The sequence below is a fragment of the Telopea speciosissima genome, chromosome 5 (genome assembly GCF_018873765.1).
Source record: "Telopea speciosissima isolate NSW1024214 ecotype Mountain lineage chromosome 5, Tspe_v1, whole genome shotgun sequence".
Classification (NCBI taxonomy): domain Eukaryota; kingdom Viridiplantae; phylum Streptophyta; class Magnoliopsida; order Proteales; family Proteaceae; genus Telopea; species Telopea speciosissima.
In genome coordinates, this window is record NC_057920.1 from 65,895,283 (window position 1) to 65,922,953 (window position 27,671).

Genomic DNA, 27,671 nt, shown 5'->3' on the forward strand with positions numbered 1-27,671 from the left:
AAAATTGTCTGCAGATCCGTAGTCATAGAACCAATTAGGTAGGACATAAGAACTCCATTGTTGGCAAGCCACTTGTCTTGAGCAGCTCCAACCTCGGTGGGCATAACAGTAGTGCCCCTAATATGACCCGTAAGGCCACTGCCGGCAATGGCAAAGGATGCAGACCTAGACCAAAGCAAATAATTACTGCCATCCAACTTGATTGGATTTGGAGAAAAAGTGTGATAATCTGGCTTGCTGGTTCCATCACCAACAGAAGTAGCAGTCGAATCTACAGAGTCACCCATGAAGACAGTAGAGAAGCCCAAATCGCAGAAGGGGGCTGTTGTGAAGAAAAACCCAAGAAATCCTCCAAGTTAAGGGCTGAAAATTGGAGGAGAGCCTGCTGGTAGTGGTAGAACAATGATCTCCAAAAATCAGCAACAGCAGCCAAGTAAATCCCTTAGATCGATTTTTACAGGGTTTTGGAAAAAACCCTGAAATTGATGAGATCGATGTAAGGAAGAAGAAGAGCAAAATCTCAGCAGATGGAGCTGAAACTAGGATCGAGTGGTGCTCTAGTAATGCTGAATCACTCTGCCAAATATCAGCCGCAACAAGAACCTGCAAACCCTAGATCGATAATGCTCAGGGTTTTGTAAAAATCAGGTCAAAACCCTGATTTGGTGGAAGAATAATCTAGGATGTCTTCAAACTTGGTGGAGATAGGAACTAATCCAGAATAGTAAATACTGCTGCAGTTCTTGAGTCTTCAATGATGTAGATTGCTTCCTTGGACGGGAGTGAGAGCAGTCCACAAAAAACAGAATCTTCAAATATCGCAGGCAGCAACTGGAGCTGAAATTGTCCCTATCGATCAAATAACTTGATCATAGAATGAGGTAATGGAGGGCAGCCACTGGATCTATTGATCACCTCATCAGTGTTGCCCTAATAGGGGTGAATGAGGAACAAAGGGAAAGGAGAAGAAAAAAACTTGCGAATGAGAGGGGAGAAGGCTGAAATCGAGAAAGGAAGAGAAGGGGGGGTCCCTAATTCGAATTATGCTTTGATACCATGTTAACAAAATAGGATTAGAGAATGAATGCTTGGATGATTTAGTCATCCCAAGCACATCTTTATTTATAATCATAATGAAGAATGAAACAATTGTACATTAGCAATGTGGGACTAAACCACATGTACGAAATAAATAAAATAACAAAAGAAAGAGGACCAGAATACCCCCACGGTATTCTGGCCATATAGCTAACAGATATCTATGGAGAAGCATACGGTTCAAAGGCCATATCCCTAGTCAGCTCTGTGCATCTCTAATGTAGATCAAAGCATGAAGAAGAAAAGGAGGACCAGCAGTCATTCAGACCAGCCCATCGAGCCAGTCCAACCATTCAGCCCATTATTTGGTCCTTAGAGAAATCCTTACGTGGAGTATTTTCCTGCTGATATGGAGCTGCCAAATCTGCTGTGCAAGTATAAGATTATGAAGAGATTTGATCACTATTTTAGGAGTTAACGACAATGTAAGGTTTTTTTATTTAGTTTCTATTTCAGTTATAGATATTAATTAGTTTTCAGTTACTATTTTAGAGTTTCTATTTTGTAATGCAACTTTAGTAACTATCCAATAGCCATAGGGAATTACTATTTTCTTGTAATGGTTTTATCCATTATTAATAAAAGGATAGGCCAATGTAGTGTCCACGATTTGAGTTGATAATGAAATCTTGTTTATACCAAAAAGCTTGTGATGCGGCTGACTGTGAGATGCAGTAATCTTTCATGGTGTGATGCTAGTTGAGGCTTGAGTGGGAGACTCAGGTCATATCCTTTTCCTTCTTTACTTCTTTATTTACTATCTTCTTCTTTCATTTTCTGTTTCAGTTCTTCTTCTCATTTACTGTTGTTTCCAAACCCATTCTGAGAATCAGTTTGTGTTATTAAATTCTGGTTTCAATTTTCTATTTGCGCAGGGTTAACAACCACTACTACTCAGTTCGGTTATCAGTGTTCATCAAATTAGTAACTTCAGTTTCTTACTTACTATTCTGGGTTGCTTGTTTTTCTGTTAACCATTCAAATACTCTTTGTCCAGATTGTTATTTCTCAGTTTCTATTCTGTTTTGTGTTACTTTCTAATTCTGGTTAGATAGTTACTAATTCTGTGTTACTTTCTAATTCTGGTTAGATAGTAACTAATTCTGTGGTAGTGATATAACTCTCAATCTAACCATCGGATTTGGATCAAATTTTAATATCATGCTGAGCATTCAAATAGGTAACATCGACTAGTACTCCAGTTTTATCTGTCCAGTTATTGTCAGTTATAGAATTGACTTTATTGCTGGATTCTATTAGCCCTGCGATTCTGGATTCTTTGGTTTCCTGGTTATTTCTATCCTGTGACTAGGACACCATCAATGTCTTTTTTTCTCTTTCTTTTCTTTAGTTTCTTTTTGCCTCAAGTTAATATAGTTGGCTACTGTATTCTCCTTAATATTCTGTTCTGAACTGGTTTAAAGTTCTAGCCTGAATACTAGTTTAAAAATCCGTTTTCCAATCGAACTAGAAGTCCTACTACAATTTTCTTCTTGTCTTAGTTCTCCGATCTTTCAACTCTAGTTTCAGAAAACTTTTCTAATTTTATTAATTAATATTGAATAAACTCTGTTAATCCTGACTTGAATTATTCCGTTTCTGCCATCGGTTTCCTAGATCTAATTCAAGTCTGACTTCTTAAAATCTCTCTGTTTTGACGATTTCTGAGATAAGGTTTTAGATTTAATTCTCTTGTTTCTGTTGAGTCTCCATTGTTTTGTTCATATCATTAATTGTTATTCTAAATCCTTTAAATTTAGCAATTGAATTCCACTTCTTGATCTGTCCTATTTCAAGTAAAATTCTTCAAAAGCTTGGGATCTGATCATTGGATTTCTTTCAAACTTAACTATTTTATTCTCCTAAGTAAACTGATCACTTGACCTGAGTTCTGACTATATCAGACTTATTTTGACTTCCCTAATTGGGTTTCTCCAATTAGATCTGTTGTTCCCAATCCTGCGATTCTGGAAAACCTCATGGGTTTCTAAACCCTAAGCTTTAGATGGTTAGAATCCCATTACCCTTCTTGCTAAAATGGTTGCCAAAGCTTTCCCCAACTCATAATAATGCAAAATTCGATGATTCAAACTTCAAAGACAGTCATCCATTATGAGTTTGTATGTTATACAAAGGTTCTACAACTGATGTTTCTACCATAATAAACAAATAACTCAATGTCAAAGCTGGTTGACAATATAATGGAGAAGGAAAAAGGTTGACATAGAATTGACAATAAATTTCGAGAGGAAGGAGGTATTTACAAGGTTCACTTTGGCCCTGGGAGTGCAGGCTTTAGATTCATTAGATAGTAGATACAATCCATCGCTTATATGAAGCTTTTTCCCACCTTGAGTAGCTTCTAGCTTATACCAACTTACAATAATTAAAATTCAAGTATACCACAAAGTGTCAATATCTAGAAGTCAAACTGGGGTGGGGGAATTTATTTATTCATGTTTCCTACACACACACACACAGAGAGAGTATAGAAAATTTAAAGGGCTTTTTAATAGTAGTTTTCTTTCCATTGCAAACCAAGAAAACTGTTCCTAGTTGATTTTGTTTTTCTGTTATTGTTGCTTTCGACATGTTTGACAACCATAAATTGAATATTGATTCTTTGAAAACTCACTCTAGCCCAATACAAAGATTATTCGTCCTCAATTTAAGCCCACTTTGGCCTAATCTTAGGTTGGTATCTCAAAGTCCAAACTTAACCGATTTGGGCTTAGCACAGGCTCAGGTTGGCCTTCGGGGGGGGGGGGGGGGGGGGGAGTGGGAGAGAAATAAATTGATGTTGTTTTGTATTTTAAAGTGAAATGGCATTATCCATCCATTTCCCCAGGTGCAAAATTGTGTAACTTAAGACTTAATCGACATGCCCCTTTTGGTTGGTTCTTGAGCATTTTCAAAGAAAGGCATTCCATCTCATGATTTTCCTATGAAGAAAAATTAAATTAAAATCACATATGGCATAACATGAAGTATAGATAGAAATCATACATATCTGATTATGGAAGAAATACCTCAATATTAGCTGCAATGCATCTCTGCTTGTATTGTGGGTTTGAAAAATATACACTTTCTGTCTGTAGTACTCCACCGTAGATTTTATTTTAGGAGGCCAGACCCACATGTGGTGTTTAGGCTTTATTGTCGTATGTCATTTATTATCACCTTAGGGATTTGAGCAATCTTGAACCACTCTTCTCCTTCCTTCTTTTGGTACTGTAGTGTCAGCATTGGACAATTCTGGATCTCCAAACGTTTAAGAGAGGTTAGGTCAGATAGTCCATCATATAGGGATTCAAGAATTGGACAGCCCTTGATGCGAAAAACCCTTAGGTTGGAGGGAAGCAGGCCCTTTGGGATGGACACGAGAGCATGACATCCACCAATGGTGAGATATGAAAGAGATATGAGATTATGAAGACCAGAGGTATGTAGGGGTTCAAGATTCTTGCACTTCATAAGAAAAGAGCACTCCACAATCTCCAGTTGTTTAAGATTTGTGAGTATGTGCAGCCCCTTGGGCAAGGAATTCAGCTGCCCACAATTTAGAATCGATACCTGCTGAAGCGCAGTGGGTAAGCCCATGTCTGGAATGGATTCAAGAGTAGGGCACTCTTTGATTTCTAATCTTTGGAGGGATGTGAGGCTGTGCAGTAGTCCCATGGGCAGGGACTCTAGATTCCTGCAATCTATGATATCCAATTCTTCAAGTGCAGTGGGTAATCCTGTTTCCTGGAAGGACACAAGAGCAGGACAACTTTCAATTATAAATTCTTGGAGAGACGTTAGAATGTGTAGCTCCTTGGGGAGTGACTCTAGATTCTTGCAATCCAAGATCTTCAATTCTTGAAGCGCAGTTGGTAATCTTATTTCCTGGAAGGATACAAGAGCAGGGCAATTTTCGAGGACTAATCTCCGAAGAGACATTAGAGTGTGTAGCTCCTTTGATAGTGACTCCAGATTTTTACAGTTTGATATTCGAAGAACTCGGAGAGATGAGAGGTTGTACAACCGTAGGCCAAGCAGTTGCAGCTTGGAAACCATGGCTTCCATCCCATTATTGCCTACATTTTCCAAATTTGAAATGTCTTGAGTCCCACAGAGTTGGGAAATTCTTTTTTTCGACCCCACAACGAATGTTGACAACGTTTGAAGACTAGTTAAGTTTCCCACTCCTAATGGAATTTTATGGAAACCCCAATGTACGGGGAGAAGAAGATGTCGAAGGTTTACAAGGTTACCTATATCTTCAGGCAACTCTATAAGGTTCCAACAGCCAGCTAAGTCCAAAGTTTGTAGATTGTAAAGACTTCCAATTGAGTCAGGTAACCTCACAATATCAGAAAATGAGAGATCAAGAAGCCTGAGATGTTTCAACTTGCCAATTGAATCCGGCAACTCATGATTGCAACAATTCTTGAAACGTAGCACACGCAAGAATTGGAATTGGAAGTGGGATCGCATGGTGGGCAAAATATACCCAAGACCACCAACACTATCATTTAGAGTTAGAACAGTACGTAAGCTTTTCATGGCCTCAGATTGTGTCACCTCAACGTTACGATTGTCTGTAACATAGGACAAGTGACGGGTTGTTGTAAGAACTTGGGACGGTTTATCATACTCTCTCCTACAATATATCCCACTTGAAACAAATTGTGCTAAATCATGGATCAGATCATGCATCACAAATCCTGATCCTATGTTACTGGATGACTCAAAAAACGACTTACTGTGAATCTCCTTTGATAAGTCAAAAAACAACGGGCCTGCAGCCAAAGCATGACGACGATTAGACAACTCAAAGAAGGACCGCATAAATAGTTCATCAAAATACTCAGCCCCTATATCTTCCAGCCGTTTTTTTCCTTTTGGTTGAACAATACCTTCTGCCATCCACAATGTGACTAATTCAATCTTGCTAAATACATAATCTTTGGGAAACAAAGCACAATATGCAAAGCATCTCTTTAGAAGTGGCGGAAGATGATGGTAGCTCAACATCAGTGACGGAAGGATCTCAGTTCTCTCTTTTAAATCCCATATTTCATTCTCCAAAATATCTTTCCACTCATTGTTCTCCCTTTTATCTCGTAAGAGGCCAGCAAGTGTCTTTACAGCCAAAGGTAAACCCTTGCATTTCTTAACAATTTCTTGTCCAAAAACTTCCAACTTTCGATTTGCGTCAGATGCATTTTCATCCATGAAAGCGTGCCTTCTAACCAATGCAAAACAAGCCTCGTCTGATAAACCTTTTAGATAATAACCGTTTGGAATAGAACGCACGATTGATGAAACGCCTTTGTTCCTTGTTGTAACTAATATCTTGCTTCCCGGTTCACCAAATGCAAAAGGGGTCCTTAGGGTATCCCATCTCTCGTAGCTCTCGTTCCACATGTCATCTAGAACCAATAAGAATCTTTTCTCGCTCAATACTTCTTGAAGTTTCACCTGTAACAGGTCCAGTGAATTAGAAGGAGGGGATGACCTAGTGGCTGACTCGAGAATTTCTTTAGTTAACCTTATCACATCAAAATCTTCCGATACACAGACCCAAACTTTCAGATGAAAATGCTTCTTAATTTTCTCATCGTTATAAACAAGTTGAGCAAGGGTCGTCTTCCCAGCACCACCCATGCCGACTATGGGTAGCACTGAGAAATTATTGTCATTATCACTGGGACTTGAAGTTTCATCTGATAGCAACCATCGAACAATCTTCTCCATATCTTCCTCTCGCCCAAAAACTTTATATTTATTCACCAAAGAACTCGACGGTGGCCTTTGACTGAAAACCATGGGCCTTGAGGACCCAAATCCCATGCTCGAGTTCAAACCAAGAGCAACACCTTCTTGTGCTACACTTTTTAACCTCTGGTTGATTTCCCTGACTTCAGATCCAAATCTTTTAATTCCCCTCAGCTCTTCAGCAATGTTATAAATCTTAGGCCCAATGCCTTGTATTCCTTCTAAAGTTTCATTGATGCTCTTAACTGCAGATTCCATGCCTGAGTTCAACCAAGAAGAAACACTACTTTCACTTGATGGAGTTGGAGGAACAGGTTGCGTACCTCTTGGATTTGGTGAGAAGATTCCAATTTCAGCCGCAGAAGTTCAGTGGCATACTCATCCAGTATGTCCTCGGCATCATAGAGGAGTTGTTTGAGGTGGTCGAGCCAGAGTTTCACAGCACCGTTGGTGAATTGCTTCACTTCAGCTTCATCAGATAAGGCCTGAATCATGGCTGACGTCCGCTTCAGTGACTCCACTTCATTCAAGTCGATTTCCCATCGAAGTAAGAATTCCATAATCTCAGGAGAGGCAAATCTGTCGAAGGCCACCTGAAGGAAGGCTGAGACGATGGACCCTCCAAAGAGTTGTCCCATAGTTGACATCTTCTTCTTTCAGATGGACAAAAAGATGTAAGCAGAGAGAGAACAATACTAGCAGAAATCAGAGATAGATAGAGCTTACAGAGAGAAAAGGAAACACTCTTTGATGTTGGAACCCTGGATAAATCTGAACTAAAATCCGAAAGTAGAGTTCTAAAAACCAGGAATGAAAACCATACACACGGCCTGGTGTTAGAAACCAGAGCTCTCAATATACCCAAAAACAAAAAAACTGAAAAAGAGAAATGTTTGTGATGGAAATCCCTCTCCCTCGTTATCAAGGGGGAATGAATTGAATGGCTGCTTTTTGTTTTTTTGTGGAAAATTCATGGTTGTTTGGTTTATAGTCACTGGTGCTTCTACTTTTGCGTCTCATTTTTTCCATTTAATGGTGGACGTTGTGTTTTCAAGGAAAGAATTTTCAAAGAAGATGTTTTAACTAATGCTGTGTTTGATTTTCTAAAGATGAATGGGAAAGGAAAGAAAAAAAAAATGGTAAGCAGTTTTCTGACGGGAGTCTGGCTTACGCCTGCACTCCCATGTGACTATCTCTCCTCCTTAAAACAAGGGGGCAGAGGTGTCTTTTCACATGGGGAGGAGAGTTAGACTCGTGAGACTGCTGGCGTCGACCACACTCCCGAACAGAGAACTTTCTCCCTGTTGAAAGAAAATAGAAATAGGTGGATCCCACATACAAAACTGAAGTGTTCGTGGTCTTTGTGAGTTTATAGCGTCAACCGCGGGGTAATTTGATCACTGTACAGTTTCAAGAACTATGAATATAATTTGTAGGGGCATTTTGATCAATTTACACTTATAAGGGTGTGGGATAGTCGTAAAGGGCAATCTGGTCATGTCAATGTATTTTGTGATTGTGTGTAGTTTGGATGCCGTGGCGAGGCCGCATGGCACAACTTGGGTGAGGACGTGAGGTGGCATCACTCATAAGCAAGAGGGGCAGCAAGGTCTCACAGTATGTACAGGGGTACTTTGATACTTCCAAGTTCTCATAATGGCAGAGGGTTAATTGACAATTGAACACAAGGGCAAAATGGTCTTCTTTGATGGTTGGATGGCGTGGCTCATAATGGGTGAGGTGGCAACACTCAAAATCAACTGGGCTAGCAGTTTGCGGCAATGGGCAGCAGCAAATGACCCCGAGCGCGGGCGCCCAGCCATGGCATGCCTTGAGTGTGCGAAGGTGATATGCCTCTCACATGATCGATTCTATTCCCAAGTCAGTGGAATATGAAGGTTGTTTCTTTGCTTGCATTATGAGTCTCAAGTTTTTCCAAACCCGAAGGCAAAGAGCCGTTCGAGGGGATCTGGATCGTCTCCAAGGAGCAGGGAACATCTAGGGCGTTGCCAGCCATTGGGCTGTGTCGCACACATCTCTAGGCATGCGCCGAGATGTGTGCGGCACAGCTCAACCATTGGATGCCCCCTGGCAGCACCCTAGGCACACGCCTCCCTAAAAACAAGCTAAATTCTGTTCGAGGTAAGTGGTTCTCAGATTCCATGGATGCTCAAGGGAGGACGGAGATGATTCAGCCGCTGGCCATTTAATTGGTAGAATGCAGCAACTCGGGTAATCCTCGACACACTGTATCGTGCCCAACCTCTTAAAACTAGGGGTGTAAATGAATAGTCAAAATCCGTTTTCGTATCCGTGTTCGTATCCGTTTACCACTACTCGAATCCGTCAGAAAGCTAAACATATGCGGATACAGATAGGCTATAGCTATCCGAATAGATATATTTACATGTAAACAGATAAAATATCCGATCTGTATTTGTGTTCGTATCCGTTTAGCACTATCTGAATCCGTCCGAAAGCTAATCGGATGCAGATGCGAATATAGCACTATCCGAGCCGAATCCGATCCGTTTACAACCTTACTTAAAACGTATATGCATCAGTTGGATTTTAATGATACCCTTTTTCTCAAATTTGGACTATCCAATTGCTTTCTTAATCGGGCGGTCTTCATTCATGATCGAATTAGGAGCTGATACATCAGAAGGCCACTTTTTTAGTGACATATTATTTGTCACGAATAGATTCTCATTCATTACCTACTAATGCTACTTCAAGGCTCAAGTTTCCACTTACCAAAGCTACTTCAAGGCTCAAGTTTCCCTTGTTCCAAGGTAGGGATTAAACAAATTGGATTCGGCTCGGATACAGATCAGATGTGATCGGATTCAGATATTCTCTGGCTAGATACGGATACTTCTAAACGGATTTGGATACGGATCGAATTCGGATTTTCAACCATCCATTTACATCTTTGCCTTGTGCAACCTAAGCCTTCCTCCCCCTAGCGGATACAAATCACTCTCAATCCATATCTCATAGATCATATTCTCTTTTCCTCATATTCTAGAACCTGTTGAATCTTCAAAAACCCTCAAGACCGTTATTTAATTAATTTTTATTATTAAGTATTCGGAATTTTTTTTTCAGACGAATTTTTATTGGGAGTATTTGGATTTTTTTCAGATATCTCTAAATAAATACGGATGTCCCTAAACGGAAACGAATGCGGATCAGATTCGATTTTTCGAATATCCATTTACATCCCTATTCCAAGGTTACTTGATAATTCCCGTGATTACCAGGAATCTCTACCAAATCATTTATGAGCGTGTTTATTTTTGTAAAACATAGATTGTTTATTGTTGATAAACCTAAGGTTCAAATTGTATGGGATAGGGACTTGCATTTCTTTTGAACCTAAGGTTCAGATTATATGGGATGGATGGAGGAAGGGCAGGTGCCATTGCCTGAGTGAGTGTTTTGGTGGAAGTAGGTGTTGCATCACCTGGACTGTAGTTGCAGATGAATACGCAGTCTATATTGAGTAAATACAAAACTCTGTGTAGGGTATTACTACGTGGATGTAGGTAATTTGTCGAACCACGTATATCTTGTGTATTGTCCTTGTATTTGTTTAAAAGTGTTGTGTGATGCAGGATCGGTATGCACAATCTGGTATGCCTAGCCACATGGTGGTTGCAGTGCGGGTGTACGTGAGGAGAATGTGTGATTGTTTGTGCAAGCAAGCTCAGTGGCAAACCGTTGTGTGTTGAGAGCTACAGATCATCAGTTACACCAAGTGCAATAATAGTTGGGAGCTAAAATTGGAAAGAATTTTTAGGCCCGGACTCAACCCCTCCCCCTCTTAGTATCTATCTGGGAACTAAACTTTTTATTTATGACGGCAGCCCAACCTTGTATGGTAGTCCGGTAGAGCACTTGGTTCTCAAGAGGTCTCGATTTTGATTCTCTTGGTCTTCACCTTGTCCCCAACCTTATTGTATCCCCTTGAATTACAATCCGCATTGGCCCACGCCCCAAGACAATCGGCGGATTGATCGTATGTCGTTATACATTAGCCTAGGACGCCACACTAGGTCCATCTGCTTTCCTCCCGACGATTTCAAACAATCTTTGATCCTCTTTTCAAAGTCCTTTGAAGGAGAAATAAAGAGACCCCAACCCTCAAAACAAATTGTGCTAAATCATGGATCAGATCATGCATCACAAATCCTGATCCCATGTTCCTAGATGACTCAAAAAATGATCTTGTTCGAAATTCTGTTGATAAGTCAATACACATGAGGCATCCCACCAAAGAATGAGGACAATTAGATAACTCAAAGAATGACCTCAAAAATTGTTCATCAAAATACTCAACCCCTACATCTTCCAGCCGTATACTTTCGTTTAGTTGAATAATACCTTCTGCCATTCAGAAGACGATTAATTCCATCTCGTTGAATACATAGTCTTTGGGAAACAAAGCACAATATGCGAAACATCTCTTTAGAAGAGGCGGAAGATTATGGTAACTCAACATGAGCGATGGAAGAATTTCACTCTCTTAAATCCTGTATTTCATTCTCCAAAATAGCTTTCCATTGATTACTCTCTCTTTTATCCCGCAAGAGGCTAGCAAGTGTCTTTACTGCCAAAGGTAAACCCTTACATTTCTTCACAATTTCTTGCCCAAATAATTCCATCTTTTTATTTATATTAGAGGTATTTTCTTCCATGAAAGCATGCCTTCTAAGCAATGCAAAACAAGCCTCGTCTAACAGAACTTTTAGACAATGATCGTTCGGAACAGTGCGTACAATTGATGCATCACCTTTGTTCCATGTTGTAACCAATATCTTGCTTCCTGGTGTACCGAATGCAAAAGCGGTGCTGAAGGCATCCCATCTCTCGTAGTTCTCATTCCACATGTCATCCAAGACCAATAAGAATCTTTTCTCCCTTAATGCTTCTTGAAGTTTCACCTGTAGTAGGTCTAGTGAATTAGGAGGAGGGGATGACCTAGTGATTGACTCGAGAATTTCTTTGGTTAACCTCACCACATCAAAATCCTCTGATACACAGACCCAAGCTTTCAAATGAAAATGCTTCTTAAATTTCACATCATTATAAACAAGTTGAGCAAGGGTCGTCTTCCCAACTCCACCCATGCCGACTATGGGTAGCACTAAGAACTTATTGTCATTGTCACTGGGACATTGAGTTTTGTCTGATAGCAACCATCCAACAATCTTCTCCATATCTTCCTCTCGACCAAAAACTTTATATTTATTCACCAACGAAGAAGCTATGTACTAGATTCTGTTCTGGGCATTTTGGTTGGTCGGGTGGACTGAAGGAATGGTGCACTATCAAGCATTGAATCAGAGTTTGAGCGGCCCCGATTTAGCCTTGAAGAATATTCTTTTACAGTGGCTGAGATGAGAGTGGCTAAGGCGCTGGTGAAGAGATTTCTTTATGCACGGCGGTGTTCCGAGGTAAGTCAACAGATTGATCCAGGTCCCAGGGCTTACAACCTTTCCCACCTTCACCGACAAAATCTGACGGCTCGTAGGCCGCCGTATGAGACAGCCAATAGGAGCTCGATACGTCAACCTGCCACTGTCAAGCTTTGACATTGACTCTATCACGTGATGCCGATATGACGGGTAAGATCTTGAGCAATCTGACATACGAAAATAATGCAGATTTTAAAATCACGATCTGATGGACGTTGATAAGTGCACTGATGCACTGGCGCTACATGGGATCAAGAGCCGTTTAAGTACAATGCATGCACGCGTGAACCTGCCTTAAGATTCCATTTCAAGCTCCACAGTTCGCCCAACTTCAAAACACAATATTTCTCTCATCCGGTGGCCAAATGAGGTGTTCCAAATTGGGTTTTTCTCATCTCTCCGAGCTCTATCCACTAGAATGACCAAAAGACTGAGGTTACAACCTCTATGGAGCGAAAATCATAAAAACCCTTTTCCCCTCTTGTTGTGTGCATTGAAGGCTTCACCAACCCCATCCTTGCACTCTTTGAAGTCCATTAAGTTGCCATAATGGAGTGTGTGCACTATTCGTCGAATCTATGTTGGTGGTTGAATAAAAATGGAGTGAAAGAAAGGGGAAGAAAAGTGAAGGAAGAAGGAAGAAAGAAAAGAAAGGAAGAGAAGGAAGAAGGAAGAAAGAAAAGGAAATAAAAAGAGGAAGATGAAGGAAGTTGGAAGCTCATCTCATATTTGGTGGAGGTCTAGTGCAAAAAGAAAGAAAGGAAAAAGGAAAGGGGAAAAGGAGAAGAAAAGAGAGGAAAAGAAAGGAAAGGAAAGAAAAAGCAAAGAAAAGAAAGGATAAGGGAAAAAGAGAGTGGTTTCCCACACTGCCAGGAACCACTCTAGGACACCAGTGATTGAGCACACACTTGAAGATTCTAGTTCTCCATCAAATTAGGAGAAGTTGAAGATTCCAGTGAGCCATCAGAGTTGCCAGACTCCATCTACGGATACCAGGAATCAATGACACTGCATGGTTGTGAGAATTTCTATCTCTTGACTTTGTAATTTTTGTATTTCGGTATTCATTGTATATGCTAGTGGGATGCATGTTGAGACCTATGCTAGATGTGGTTTAACATTGTAGGGCATTCATATAAGCCCAACTATTTTTGTTGAGTTGTCCAGTTGCATCTGGACACAATGAGGGTTACCAGTGGGTGCTAGGAAATCATTGGGGGTAATACCCTTGTCTCTATATTTAGGGACTGAAGCAGGTTAGATGTCCTGAGTCATGGGTGTGACTAAAACATCATCTGCCGTGGGTGCGACCTCTTAGTTTCATGTTTGAAAATTAGTAATGAGTAGATGCAGAGGTTTGAGTGACCATTACTCCGTGCACGTAGGCAAACTGCTGAAGCACATGATTTTTTATGTTGTGAATGCTTTCTTGCTTTGGTTAGGAGTGCTTTTCTGCAGGATGGGTGTACCCTGGTAGAGCCTTTGACAATCAGACTGGGGTGTGTATGTGTGTTAACGATGAGGTCATCCAATAGTGATTGAGTTAGTGTACTTGAGTGAGGGATCTCCAGCAGTTGACATAGCAGCTACAGCATTGTGTTCATCAGCTCTTGGCAGTAGGGGTTGTGTGTGCCTGAGTCAGGGTTGTCAGACTCTGTATGATGATATGATTGTGCAGTTGAGAGGATTACTTCAGTGACTATGCAAAGTGCTTGGGATATAAATAAGTGAACTCTGAAGTGAGCCACAGAAAAGTTTTAGAGGACACTGATTCACCCCCTTCTCACCCCCCTCTTAGTGGTCATCACTGTCAACCGCTCTTCCGCCATGTTATAAAACTTCGGCCTATGCCTTTTATTTCCTCTAAAGTTTCGTTGATGCCCTTAACTGCAGATTCTATGCCAGAGTTCAACCAAGACGAAACACTACTTTCACTTGATGGAATAAGAGGAACAGGGTTGCATACCTGTTGGGTTTGGTGAGCAGATTGCAATTTCAGGTGTGGAAGTTCAGTGGCATACTCTTCCAGTATATCCTCAGCATCATAGAGGAGTTGTTTGAGGTGAGCGAGCCACAGTTGCACTTTCACAACACTGTTGGTGAATTGCTTCACTTCAGCTTCATCAGATAAGGCCTGAATCATGGCTGACGTCCGCTTCAGTGACTCCACTTCATTCAAGTCAATTTCCCATCGAAGTAAGAATTCCATAATCTTAGGAGAGGCAAACCTGTCGAAGGCCACCTGAAGGGAGGCCGAGAGGATGGACCCTCCAAAGAGTTGTCCCATAGCTGACATCTTCTTCTTTCAGATGGACAAAAAGATGTAAAGCAAAGAGAGTTCAGTAGCAGAAGCAGATAAATTGAGAGAGATTAGACTTTGACGTGTAGATGGAGGAATGAATTGGATGATAGATAGTGGTGGCGTCTACTATGGAAAATAAATTGGGTTAATCAGGTATTGCCGTGTTGGTAAAGGGTAAAATTTTCTTGGTGAGGGAGGGTTTCGGCACTGTAAGGGTGGACGGAAAATGTTGGCGGAGGAGTTGACGGAGAAGGGGTGCCCCTAACCCTCGTTCCTGACAAGTTTGTACACACACCCGAAAAGAATTCCAATGTGGGAAGAGCCGTCCCCTGCAAGAATGTAACCAGGAGAACTTGTCACCATCTCTTCCTCGATCTATGTGTGGGTTAGAACGTTTGGTGCCGTGAGTTTTTCTTCCGTCATCACTGACAGCTTCGTTGTTTTGAGTTGCAGGAGTAGTAGGGGGTTCCATTGTCACCAAACCCTAGAAGTTACAATAGAATCTTCCTAAGGATTTGATCTATTGGTCTCAACTGAATCTTTGAATATTTATGGGATGAGATTGGACAGATTTATGATGAAATATGAAAACAAGGCAATGCATGACATTAGACAATAGAGAAGAAAAAAATTAGATTCCCATAACCAGATTCATGGAGAATGTTAGTAGAAACTAAGATGCAAAGTATGGTTGTCGAGGCATCCTGGGCGCCAAAGCAGTTTCTAGTGGGCAAGGTGAGTGGTTGCGATGGTGTTCAAGGAGCCAGACACAAAAGAAGAAGAAAGAGGTTACCACCATCGCCAATACCAAGGTAGAGAAAGGGCGTTGCAGCTCCTCTCTGTTTTGTAACCAGGCTTTGCATTGCTTTCATGGATGCTGGATGGAACCTTTTGGAACAAATTGGGTTGTGATCTTAAACGTGAGTCCTCTAAAGAGTACGACAGTGCTTCAACTTACTACTATTTGAAGTGCTTTAATTTTTTTTTTCTGTGTTTCTTTCCATTCCCTGCTGTAGTTTTGTATGTTCATAAGAATCTAATCTTTTGCCTTCCCTATCTTTTCTGATTTTTTAAAGGCTCGATTTTGGAATTGTGATGGGAAAGGAACCATAATGCTCTCTGTTGTATCTTTTAAGAAGTGTATCAAATCTATGAATGTTTTTCTTGGAATTCGTTTGTGATTTAGCATCCATTGAAAGTTTAGTGTTTGAAATTTATTGCTTCATAGACTTTTTAGGAGCCACTTTTGATAAATGACAGTTTTATTGAGAAGTAAACAGAGTAGGTACTTAACCGAGCCTTGAAAAGGTTATAACCATAATCGTCACCTCATCTAGGCAATCCTGGGCATTGGAGGAGTGGAAAAATCAGGGCGACACCAATAAGGCGTTAGGATGATCCTAGGCGTTGAAAGAGGGAAAATATCAAGGTTATACCTGAGGCGTCAAGGTGATTGCCTTAACAACTATGGTTTATAAGGCTTGAAGATTGCACATGCAAGATCTCTCTTGAAAACTAGCCAAGGAAACTCCGATCTGAACTCAATTCAACTAAGCTTTATCCCAACTAAATGGGTTTGGATGGACCAATCTTCTTTCACCATTCAAATCTATTCAGAGTTTTACTTATTGTCAATCCTAAGCCATGCTTTTTTTTTCCCCTCACCTATTCTTCCAAAGTCATTTTACATCTGCCCCTTGTTCTTTTAACTCCAATTTGAACTACAAATTTTTTTTTTTTTGGCAATTTTATTGGTCCAATTGAGAAGGGATGTTTTTATTGGTCACTAAATCTATAGCCCTTCCAAGATAAAGGGATTACCTCGAAGAAAACCCCTCCCCCTGTAAACATGCATCCACTAAAAAACAACAATATCAAACGTTCTGTTTAATATTTCCTGTACCCAATTTTCATATTATGACTGGGTTCTCAATTGTTAATGTGATGTGAGAATATATGTATATAACTGCTTTAATTTCTACTCTCCTATCTTTTGAGTCCTGCAATTATTAAGGTGATATCCGCTAGAACTCAGTTTGGTGAGCACTCCCTATCCGGGCACATCAGAGTGCAATGGTCCTCATCGTGGGCTTACTGCATGCCATCTTGAAATAAGCAGACTATCGTTAGACTTATGGCATTGTGGCAGTGTACAGTGTGTGTTCAGAGTGTATGCTGTTGAGGTGTTTGAGCAGTGTTTGCAGTAATTTGGAAGTTTGTGTGTCATGGTTCAGTGCAATACAGACAGCTGGTGATATGTTCAGGCTTGTTTGACAGCGTCTGAAACTGTTCTTGAGCCAATAGTCACATTTTTTAGTGCTCTTGGTTTCTTCTGATGGGGTAATTTGTCATATTTGATTTGCATGTGTTATCAGCTTAGGAAAACTTTCCTAGAGTACATAATTTGGTGAGGGCATTAACTTGTCATTGTAGATTTTTGATAAGATTTTGATTCCAATGTTTCAATTCTCTGGGCTATTGAATTACCTATATATGTTGAAGTCCTAATGCTGTGCACATATAGAAGAATGAGTATGTTCATCCTAGAGAGTTATGGTTGTAATGATGGTTGGCTCCTTGATTGGTGCCAAAGGTTTACATGTTGAGACCAACTTAAGGCTAATGTAGTAGGGAATGTCTGTGATTCCCAAATGGTTTCAGGAAATGACATGTACTAAGGTCTAAACTTACAATGAAGTAGCTATTAAAATATGATTGTAACATAGTAAAGAAGGCCCTCCTGTAAATAATAATCATGGTGGAAAGAACTCTTATTTTTCTTAGAGATTATTAGGTTACATAGGTAATTTCATTGAGTGATAAACCAATTAATTCCTCCAACTACTATTAGCTAGAAGAAAATTATCTGTTTATAAGACATGAATCAGGAATAGGTCAACTTTTAGGCTTTATTTAGTCATGGAGAGGCTTCCTTTCTGCAGCTAGATTAGCACAATAGACTTTTATAATTTAGACTGATTAATATAGTCACTAACGGAGATGTAAGATGATAAAGAATATTAAGCTAGTGATGTAGCAATAAATTTTACTTCCTACCACACTGATGCGATGTAATCAGTGCCTGTAGGTTTTGTTTGGTTGCAAGGGAAATGTAAATTTTTTGTGTAAGTGAAATTTATTTTTCAGGGAAAATAGTTTTGGATGTTTTGGATCCTTACTAATATAGTCACCCTCTTTGTTTCTTTCCTCCTCTCACTTCTTTTCCCCTTTAGGCTGCTATCAGATATCTTAACTCTCTGATGCAGATAAGTCACTTAGATGGCTTATTTTATTGGGATTAAGCCTTGGGTTTGGTTATTTTCGTGTTAGGCCTTTGATCCCATAGGGTTACTTTGTAATCGGCCAATTTGATAAGCCTAAAATATGGGTAGAAAGTAGGAAAACAGGATTTACTTCATTAGTTTAGTTAGAGTCCTATTTTTGAGTCTGTTTTTTTCTTTATTATTTAACTTTCCTAGTCAATTTAGGATACCTTATTAGTTAAGTATTGGGTTAGGCCTTTTCTTTTTAGTGTCTAAGTCTATTTTTGAGTCTTCTATATAAGTTTGTAAGGGAGGCCAACATTGTACACAAATTTGAATAAATAGAAAAGTTTGCTTATGCAGTGTTGAAATCCTGAGATAAGATAGGTGAGAGGCCTAGGGTGAGATGTCCATTCCATTCCCCCATCCCCTTTCATCGGTTCTTGAATCCAAACCCTAATTTTGTTCAAATTGATCTCAAGAGTGCTATCAGCTTCTGGGAATTCTTTCAACTGATTGTCATATCGAATTCTTGAAGATTACCACATCAAGATCATTGCTGCTTCAACATGTTACAAATTTGTGGGTTTTTATTTGTTACTTCAGCCCGGGAAATTTTTCCCTCATTTGAGTTCCCATTGTTCTCTTGGTTCCCTCATTTGATTTCTTGTTTATTAGAGCGTTTTCTATTTGATCCTGCTTGGGATTAGACCTATTCTGGTTCTAGTCTTACATTTCTCTCTCTCTCTCTCTCTCTCTCTCTCTCTCTCTCTCTCTCTCTCTCTGTGTGTGTGCTGTATTATCATCTTCATTTTATTAACCCCCATCTCCCACCCCTCAAAAAAAAAAAAAAAAAAAACCAAAAAACAAAAAACACCATCATGTTTGTTTATATCTCACTCTCTTCTAGGATTGAAGTTTGTCTCTTTTGTGCATACTAGTTGACATAGTTAAAAGTTTTCACAGGTTGAGAGAAGACGTGTGCGGTCTCAAATCTCAAGACAATCTTCGCAGCGGTAAAATTCTGAATCTTAGAAAAAGGGTATGGAAGAAATTCAAATTCATTGCGTGATTACTTTCTGTTTTTTCCAATTCCTTTCTTTATCGGTTTTTGAAGATTTCACTCACATTTCAGCACAAACCATTGATCTTTGTTTGTGTACAATATGGTGTATTCAGATGAACGGTTTGATATATTGTGGAAATGGAGGAATAGCTAAAGCTTCTATCTTTGGCCTGATCTATGAATCATACCCATGTTTTTTCTTGACCCCCCCCCTAAAAAAAAAAAAAAAACACTTCGTCACATGCTTAGTACAAATTCTTGGGTTTTATTCGTTAATTTATCTATGTGCCTAGGCAGTCTTAAATCTCTATATATTTGTTCCATCTTGTGTTTTTATGAAATGGGAGCAAGCCATTCCATTATAACCTTCCGTTATTTACCATTCTGCCTTTGCTCCTATACAACTTCAATATTTACTGTTTTGCCACTTGTGTTTATGATTTGATTTATCTAACACTTGAATGGGCCCATAAGCGATCTGAGCCGGGTTTTCGAGCCCGGACCCAAATCAATGGGCAGCAAGTTGAATCCATTGAATCAACACTAAACATGAAAAAGGTCTATGTATGGGTTTTCTTTGTGATAATATTTGGATGGATTCTACTTTCTCTTCTTTATTATTTTTTGTGCAATCATACTAACATCTAGATTCTAATCCCCCTCCCCCTGTTCATGATGTTTGAAATTGCAAAGTACCCAAGGATTTAAATCATGGTATTGGGGGTCAGATCGGCGGCTGGAAGTACTAATATGGATCGGCTGATCTGTATGGATAATTGGATATCACCCAGATATTGGCTGGTATTGCCTAATATCGGCTGGATCAGTGGGCAGCAATCCCATTTCTGATTGGCTGATAAACCCGTTCAGGTCCTAATTTTTAAGACCTTGAATTTACCTATATATTTTGGTATGTTATTTGAGGATTTGAATTTTAACTATTTGTTGCCACTGAATTTAGGATGAAGAGAGAAGGCTTTACCTTTACAGGGTGTTGTATCCTCTAAGAAAGACTGTAGATTACGATACCAAAGCCGAGAAGGTAAGCAAAGTTGCTCTCTCTCTCTTCTCAATGATTTATGTTAGCTTTGGGTGGGGAATGGGGTCAGCCTATCTATCTTGGTTTTCCTATTGTCTACTTGTGTTAACTGGGCTTTTAAGTGAGTATTACATCATAATACAAGGAATGGATGGTATTAGAATATTATTTTCGATTTCTTGGTCAAAGTTGCCCTCTCTCTCTTCTCAATGATTTATGTTAGCTTTGTGTGGGGAATGGGATCAGCCTATCTATCTTGGTTTTCCTATTGTCTACTTGCGTTAACTGGACTTTTAAGTGAGTATTACATCATAATACAAGGAATGGATGGTATTAGAATATTATTTTCGATTCTTGGTCCTTGTGCCTAAGTTGCACGAGTAAGTTTAATAAAGGATTTTGAAAATAATACAGTAATTGGTGTTCTTATCAGTTTTTGTTATCATTGTCTGTCGTATTCTTATGAAGCTAGATATCAAGCCTATGGGTGTTTCCTTTCCACCAACCCCCTGGCACCTCCCTCCATAATTCAAGCTCAGAGATTTTTTACACTTTTCACATTTAGAGATTCTCACTCAATGATTCATGGTTTCTTGTAAATGTATGTTGGCCTCTGGATGACTGTTGTGGTTACATTATTCCAAGAGTACGTTTTTATCATTGCATTCCTTGGGGAAGTGATTTTAGTGAAGTAAAAATTACTTAATCTTTGCTTCTTTAATTTCCAATCAAGGGCATAAAGTTCCTGCTTGTGCTTCAACTCACTATCTGTTGATTCTGGCTTTTCTTGGATGGCCTGGTGATTATTTTCTTTTTGGTAGTTAAATAGATGTTGCTATATGGTTGTTTAGTTCTCAAGAATTTCTTTTCAGTTTTCAGTTTGAATGAGCATTTATTACTTTTTACAGTTTCCCTTTGTCAACCACATTTTTGTCAGAACTCTCCCAAGCTTAAAGTCAGTGGTGCAGAGATGGTTAGTTCAGACCTCTTTTTATTCTCTAGGTATCCTAATCTCAAGGTTCTAAATCTAGTTTTCGAGGCCGGTTTCGACCCTGTTCGAAACGACCTTAATTTTTTTGCCCACTTTGAAACAAAAATTTTGACTTTGTAATTTGGAATTTAGAGATTGATGGGCAACTTAAAGTTATGTGTGAAAGTTCTCTATCATTGGAAAGGCCCTTAGTCTAGAGGAGCAACAGGTTCAAAGTGTTTCCCAGGTGGTTTGCTGAGTCATTTTCATTACATCTTATTTTATGGATCTGTAAATGGAAATATGTGACACAGCCAATCTGTTTATTTGAGCCATTAGTCACATTTTTGAGTTGTCATGGTTTCTTCTGATGGGGTAATCGGTCATATTTGATTTGCATGTTTATTTTACATGTTTGCATTTGTTATCAGCTTAGGAAAAATTTTCAGGCTAAATAATTTGGTGAGGGTGTTAACTTGTCATTGTGGATTCTTGATAACATTTTGATTCTAATGTTTCATTTCTCTAGGCTGTTGAATTACCTATGTAACAAGATCAGAGAATAGAACCAGCACTGGAGAACTAGAAGAGAACCGAGTGGGGAGGCTGCCAGCGAGCCTAACAACCGATGGTAGTCTCCCCCCTTTCAAATCTTATTTATAGTTAGCAAACATAGCACAGGAGGGTACAACACATGGCAATCTAATATTATGGGAAGCCATCAACACTCCTCGTTTGAAGTTTTTTCATCTGCCACTAGGTGTGTTTCATAATCTAATTATTATAAGCATTATCAAATTTTTTATATGTGAGTGAACCTGTTGAAACTTTAACTTTTAATCTTAATTGTGTAGGAAAATACTATCTTGTTGATTCTGGATACACATATGCTTGGGTATATGGCTCCTTTTAGGAATGTTTGATATCATCAAAATGATTTTAGACGTAGATAACCACAAGGAATAGAGGAGCTATTCAATTTCACACACTTTATTGAGTAGTCATTTGGCATCTTGAAGAAGCGTTTCCCCATTTTGAAGATGATGTCTTCATATGACTTATAGAGACAAGTTTTGATTGTGATTTTGCTTGTATGGCAATACACAACTTTATTAGAAAGCAAGCGACATTAGATTCTTTTTTTTTTTTGAAAAAGCAGAGTAGGGAATGTTCGATGATAAATGTGAAGACAGTGATAGTGATAGTGACGATGACAAGGTCGTGAATTTTGCACATGTGGTAGATGGTATGCAATAGCAACAATAGGAAGCATATCGTAGACAAATTGTAGATAAGATTAGAAAAGCTTATCACGATTGATGATGAAAAAAATGTGGTTATTATGTTTTTTATTTTTCATTTAACTCTTTGGTAGAGTTTTGTTAAAGATTATTTTTGATGTACTTGTATTTTTTATTTTTCATATAACTTTGGTATGACATTATTAATACCAAATATTCAGGGTTATACAATACTAAGACACATTAGGACTCTTGCCCCATTTGGCTACCATGTGTAAGTGTTACCATAAGGTGTAATTGCTGTAGTGAAACATGTAAAACCCATTTCAGGTTTTGCAGACATGTCAGACCCGTTCGGTTTAAGGAACTCATCATCTAATCAATTACAGTGATAAAATCAACTAACCATAAGTGTACGCGACAAACAAAGTGATGGTTTTTCTTTTCCAAGTGTAAGTGTTTGATTGCTCACCCATCCATATGACTTGCCACAAGGTTCTCATGATAGTGAGAAAGTTATTTATCGTTGTACTCCATGATATGTGTTTATAAAAGGTCCAAGAGAAGCAGGATGTGGTGGCTGGGGGGATGAGGATGGCCAGGAATCCTATGTTCAACTATGTTATAGACTTTAATAAAAGTTCCAAGGTTATGTAATGTAAGTATATCAATTTGGAACCCAAAACCGAAACTGACCATTTAAAATTGTACCAAATTGAACCGAATAAGAATTGGTATGATTTCGGTATCAAGAAATTGATTCTTATTGGGTACTATTTTGGTATCTATGGCAAAACCGTCCAGTGCGAACTGTATTGTGTTGGCTACTCCTGAACCTAAACTGAAACCGAGTATACGGTATGGTTTTGGTTTTTCCCTTCTCCTGTACCAAATTGAAACCGTATTGATTGACAACCTTTGTAATATATTTTGCACATAGGCATACCAAACATATTTCTCCTTATATTCGCTGTTCTCTGTGCCGCAGCGTAGACTGCGCCCAGGCACATGGGCGTGGGCACAATGACCACCCTGCCCCCTGAGTGGCAGGCCCATGTGCCTGTTCGTAGCCTGCGCTGCGGCATAGAGAACATTCTCCCATATATTATATAAAAATAATTAAACGATTATTATTTATGGTCCATCATTTTATTATCATAAATGATTTCTCAAAAATAGATCATAAATACAAATATAAACTATACCAAGGAGAGCCTAACATAACACAACTAAAAGACCAATCAATAAATACAGCAAAAATGTGGCTGGGTAAAATTCATGCCTAGGCATGCTGTTGCTTAGACCTCCTTGAACAAGCAGGTCACTCAGTCCAGCCAAGATGAAGCCAAGGGGATGTCTCATTTTTCTGTTATTATTTTCTAGTGTTTGGATAAATCAATTGTAAAGTTGATATACATGGCAGTTATTGGCAATTGAAGTGGGTCTGTGGGAAAGGTTTCCTACAACAGGCATGTAAATATGAGAATTCCAGTTGTATACACCATGTAGTTTGTAAAGCTCATACTTATATGTCTCCAGCAATGATTAATTATATAGTCAATCAATTCCATGTCTAATTCCCCTAGTTGGCCATGTAAGTGAATCTCAACAATTTTGGATCTTCTATGGCGTGCTGCCTGTTCTGCACCGCTACGCAGACACAGGGCCGCATGCAATGACTGCCTTAACTCTGCCCGAGTGCCTTGTCTAGGTGGGGGTAAGGTGGTCATTGCACGAGGCCCTGTGTCTGCACAGCACGGCGCAGGATGGGCAGCGCACCATAGAGGATCCGGATCTGAATCCCAATCTGCTCACCAGTATGGGTACTATGAAAGGTCAACATGCATTTTGACTTGCTAGGCCAAAATAGGTTTCAGAACAATGGCGAAGAAACAATAAAAACTCTGAAAGGAAGATGTTAAGTACAACAAAACTCTGCAATGTTAGGCAGTGCTAATTAGCTGAAAATTAATTATATTAAATTCACACATGGCATAAAACAAAATAAAGATAGAAATCAAACATGTTTTTTGTTGTAGAAGAAATACCTCACTAAATAATGGCTGCAATGCATCTATGCTTCCGTCTGAGAGGGCGGGCAGGAACCAAAGGTGGTGATTTAAGCTTCATTGCCATACTTCATCTATTTTTACCTTATGGATTTGGGAAATTTTAGACCACTCTTCTCCTTCCTTCTTTTGGCACTGTTGTGTTAGCATTGGACAATTTTGAATCTCCAAACATTTAAGAGAGGTTAGGTCAGAGAGTCCGTCACGTAGGGATTCAAGAATTGGACAGTCCTTGATGCAAAAATCCCTAAGGTTGGCAGGAAGCAGACCTTTGGAATGGACATGAGTGAAGGACATCCTCCAATGGTGAGATATGAAAGAGAGGTGAGATTATGAAGGCCCAAGGTATGTAGGGGTTCAAGATTCTTGCACTCCATAAGAAAAAAGCATTCCACAATCTCCAATTGTTCAAGATTTTTGAGTTTGTCCAGCCCCTTGGGTAAGGAATTCAGCTTCCCACAATTCAGAATCGATACTGCCCGAAGCGTGGTGGATAAACCCATGTCTAGAAAGGACCCAAGAGTAGGGCAGTCTTTGATTTCTAATATTTGGAGGGATGTGAGACTGTGCAGTAGTCCCATGGGTAGGGACTCCAGATTCCTGCAATCAATGATCTCCAATTCTTCAAGCACAGTGGGTAACCCTGTTTCCTGGAAGGACACAACACCAGGGCAACTTTCGATTACAAATTCTTGGAGAGACGTTAGGTTTAGCTCCTTTGGTAGTGACTCCAAATTATCGCAATCGAAAATCTTCAATTCTTGAAGCGTAGTGGGTAACCTTGTTTCCTGGAAGGACACAAGAGTAGGACAACTTTCGATTACAAGTCCTTGGAGAGACGTTAGAGTGTGTAGCTCCTTAGGTAGTGACTCTAGATTCTCGCAATCGAAGATCTTCAATTCTTGAAGCGTAGTGGGTAACCTTGTTTCTTGGAAGGACACAAGAGCAGGGCAACTTCCAATTACTAATCTTCTGAGAGACATTAGAGTGTGTAGCTCCTTGGGTAGTTCCTCCAGATTCTTACAGTTTGATATTCGAAGAGAACATAGAGATGTGAGGTTGTGCAGCCATAGGCCAAGAAGGTGCGATTGGGCCACCATGGCTTCTGTCTCATTATTGCTTACATCTTCCAAATTTGAATTGTCCAGAGTCCCATGGTGTTGGGACAACTTTTTCTTTGGCTCCGCATTGAGTGAGGTCAATAATTGAAGACTAGTCAAGTTACCCACTCCCAATGGAAATCCCAATGTACAAGGAGAATGAGATATCGAAGGTTTACAAGGTTACCCATATCTTTAGGCAATTGTCTTAGGCTCTCACAACCAAAAAGTACCAACGATTGAAGATTGTAAAGACTTCCAATTGAGTTAGGTAACCTCACAATATTAGAAAATGAGAGATCAAGAAGTCTTAGATGCTTCAACTTGCCAACCGAATCAGGCAACTCACAATTGCAACAATTTCTGAAACATAGCACACACAAGAATTGGAATTACATGGTGGGCAAAAAGTACCTGGGACTAACTCCAATATCATTTATAGTTAGAAGGGTGCGTAAGCTTTTCATGGTCTCAGATCCTGTTGCCTCAACATTATAATTGTCCATAACATAGGACAAGTGACGGGTAATTGTAAGAACTTGGGATGGCTTATCATACTCTCTCCTGCAATATATTCCACCTGAAACAAATTGTGCTAAATCATGGATCAGATCATGCATCATAAATCCTGATCTCATGTTACTGGATGATTCAAAAAATGATCTTTTGTGAACTTCTTTTGATGTGTCAATAAACGATGGGCGTCCTGCCAAAGCATGACGACGATTAGATAACTCAAAAAAGGACCTCATAAATAGTTCATCAAAATACTCAGCCCCTATATCTTCCAGCCGCTTTCTTTCTTTTGGTTGAGCAATACCTTCCACCATCCATAGTACGACTAATTCAATCTTGCCAAATACGTAGTCTTTGGGAAACAAAGCACAATACGTGAAACATCTCTTTAGAAGAGGCGATAGATGATAATAGCTCAACATGAGCGATGGAAGGATTTCATTTTCTCTTAAATCCCATATTTCATTCTCCAAAATAGCTTTCCACTGTTTGTTTTCCCTTTTATCTCGCAAGAGGCCAGCAAGTGTCTTTACAGCCAAAGGTAAGCCCTTACATTTCTTCACAATTTCTTGCCCAAATAATTCAATCTTTTGATTTGCGTCAGATGAATTTTCATCATTGAAAGCGTGCCTTCTAACCAGTGCAAAACAAGCCTCGTCTGACAGACCTTTTAGACAATGATCGTTGGGAACAGTGCGCACTATTGATGCAACGCTTTTGTTCCGTGTTGTAACCAATATCTTGCTTCTTGGTTTACCGAATGCAAAAGCTGTGCTTAAGGCATCCCATCTTTCGTAGTTCTCATTCCACATGTCATCCAGAACCAATAAGAATTTTTTCTCACTCAATGCTTCTTGAAGTTTCACCTGTAGCAGGTCCAGTGAATTAGAAGGAGGGTATAAACCAGTGATTGACTCGAGAATTTCTTTGGTTAACCTCATCACATCAAAATCTTCCGATACACAAACCCAAGCTTTCAAATGAAAATACTTCTTAACTTTCTCATCGTTATAAACAAGTTGAGCAAGGGTTGTCTTCCCAGTGCCACCCATGCCGACTATGGGTAGCACTGAGAAATTATTGTCATTGTCACTGGGACATTGAGTTTTGTCTGATAGCAACCATCCAACAATCTTCTCCATATCTTCCTATCGGCCAAAAACTTTATATATATTCACCAAAGAACTCGATGGTGGCCTTTGACTGAAAACCATGGGCCTTGAGATCCCAAATCCCATGCTCGAGTGCAAACCAAGAGCTACACCTTCTTGTGCTACGCTTTTTAAATTCTGGTTGATATCCCTTACTTTTGATCCAAACCTTTTAATTCCTCGCAACTCTTCGGAGATGTTATAAACCTTAGGCCCAATTCCTTTTATTCCCTCTAAAGTTTCATTGATGCCCTTAACTGCAGATTCAATGCCGGAGTTTAACCAAGAAGAGCCAAGTTTCAGTTGATGGAGTGAGAGGAACAGGATTGCTTACCTGTTGGGTTTGGTGAGCAGATTCCAATTTCAGGCGTAGAAGTTCAGTGGCATACTCATCCAGTACGTCCTCTGCATCATAGAGGAGTTGTTTGAGGTGGTCCAGCCAGAGTTTAACAGCAACGTTGGTGAATTGCTTCACTTCAGCTTCATCAGATAAGGCCTGAATCATGGTTGATGTCCGTTTTAGTGACTCCACTTCTTCCAAGTCGATTTCCCATCGGAGTAAGAATTCCATATTCTCAGGAGATGCAAACCTGTCGAAGGCCACCTGAAG

At 39.6% G+C, this 27,671-nt stretch overlaps 3 protein-coding genes across 5 annotated transcripts; all 3 read right to left on the bottom strand.

Annotated features, from left to right (window-relative positions):
* Positions 1 to 3,991: 3,991 nt before the first annotated feature.
* On the bottom strand, positions 3,992 to 27,636 carry LOC122661190 (putative disease resistance protein RGA3). 3 transcript variants are annotated; one of them, XR_006332842.1, is made up of 3 exons: positions 27,396 to 27,636; positions 4,128 to 7,184; positions 3,992 to 4,040 (listed from the first exon to the last, which is right to left on the bottom strand). XR_006332842.1 is itself a non-coding variant. In XM_043856530.1 (2 exons), exon 2 carries the CDS (start codon positions 7,117 to 7,119, stop codon positions 4,252 to 4,254), a length of 2,868 nt encoding a protein of 955 aa, XP_043712465.1. In that variant the 5' UTR covers positions 7,120 to 7,121; positions 27,396 to 27,636; the 3' UTR covers positions 3,992 to 4,251. The 3 variants fall into 3 exon arrangements, 2 of the variants coding, with proteins under 2 accessions (XP_043712465.1, XP_043712464.1); XM_043856530.1 differs by having other exon boundaries at positions 3,992 to 7,121; XM_043856529.1 differs by having other exon boundaries at positions 3,992 to 7,184.
* LOC122663302 (putative disease resistance protein RGA3) lies at positions 11,385 to 12,115 on the bottom strand. Its single transcript, XM_043858985.1, has one exon. It carries the CDS (start codon positions 12,084 to 12,086, stop codon positions 11,385 to 11,387), a length of 702 nt encoding a protein of 233 aa, XP_043714920.1. The 5' UTR covers positions 12,087 to 12,115.
* On the bottom strand, positions 25,557 to 27,346 carry LOC122661194 (putative disease resistance RPP13-like protein 1). Its single transcript, XM_043856534.1, has one exon. It carries the CDS (start codon positions 27,050 to 27,052, stop codon positions 25,787 to 25,789), a length of 1,266 nt encoding a protein of 421 aa, XP_043712469.1. The 5' UTR covers positions 27,053 to 27,346; the 3' UTR covers positions 25,557 to 25,786.
* Positions 27,637 to 27,671: the final 35 nt, after the last annotated feature.

Coding starts and splice junctions, on each gene's coding strand:
- LOC122661194 (XM_043856534.1), bottom strand. CDS start 27,052: ATGGAGAAGATTGTTGGATGGTTGCTATCAGACAAAACTCAATGTCCC.
- LOC122661190 (XM_043856530.1), bottom strand. CDS start 7,119: ATGGAATCTGCAGTTAAGAGCATCAATGAAACTTTAGAAGGAATACAA.
- LOC122663302 (XM_043858985.1), bottom strand. CDS start 12,086: ATGGAGAAGATTGTTGGATGGTTGCTATCAGACAAAACTCAATGTCCC.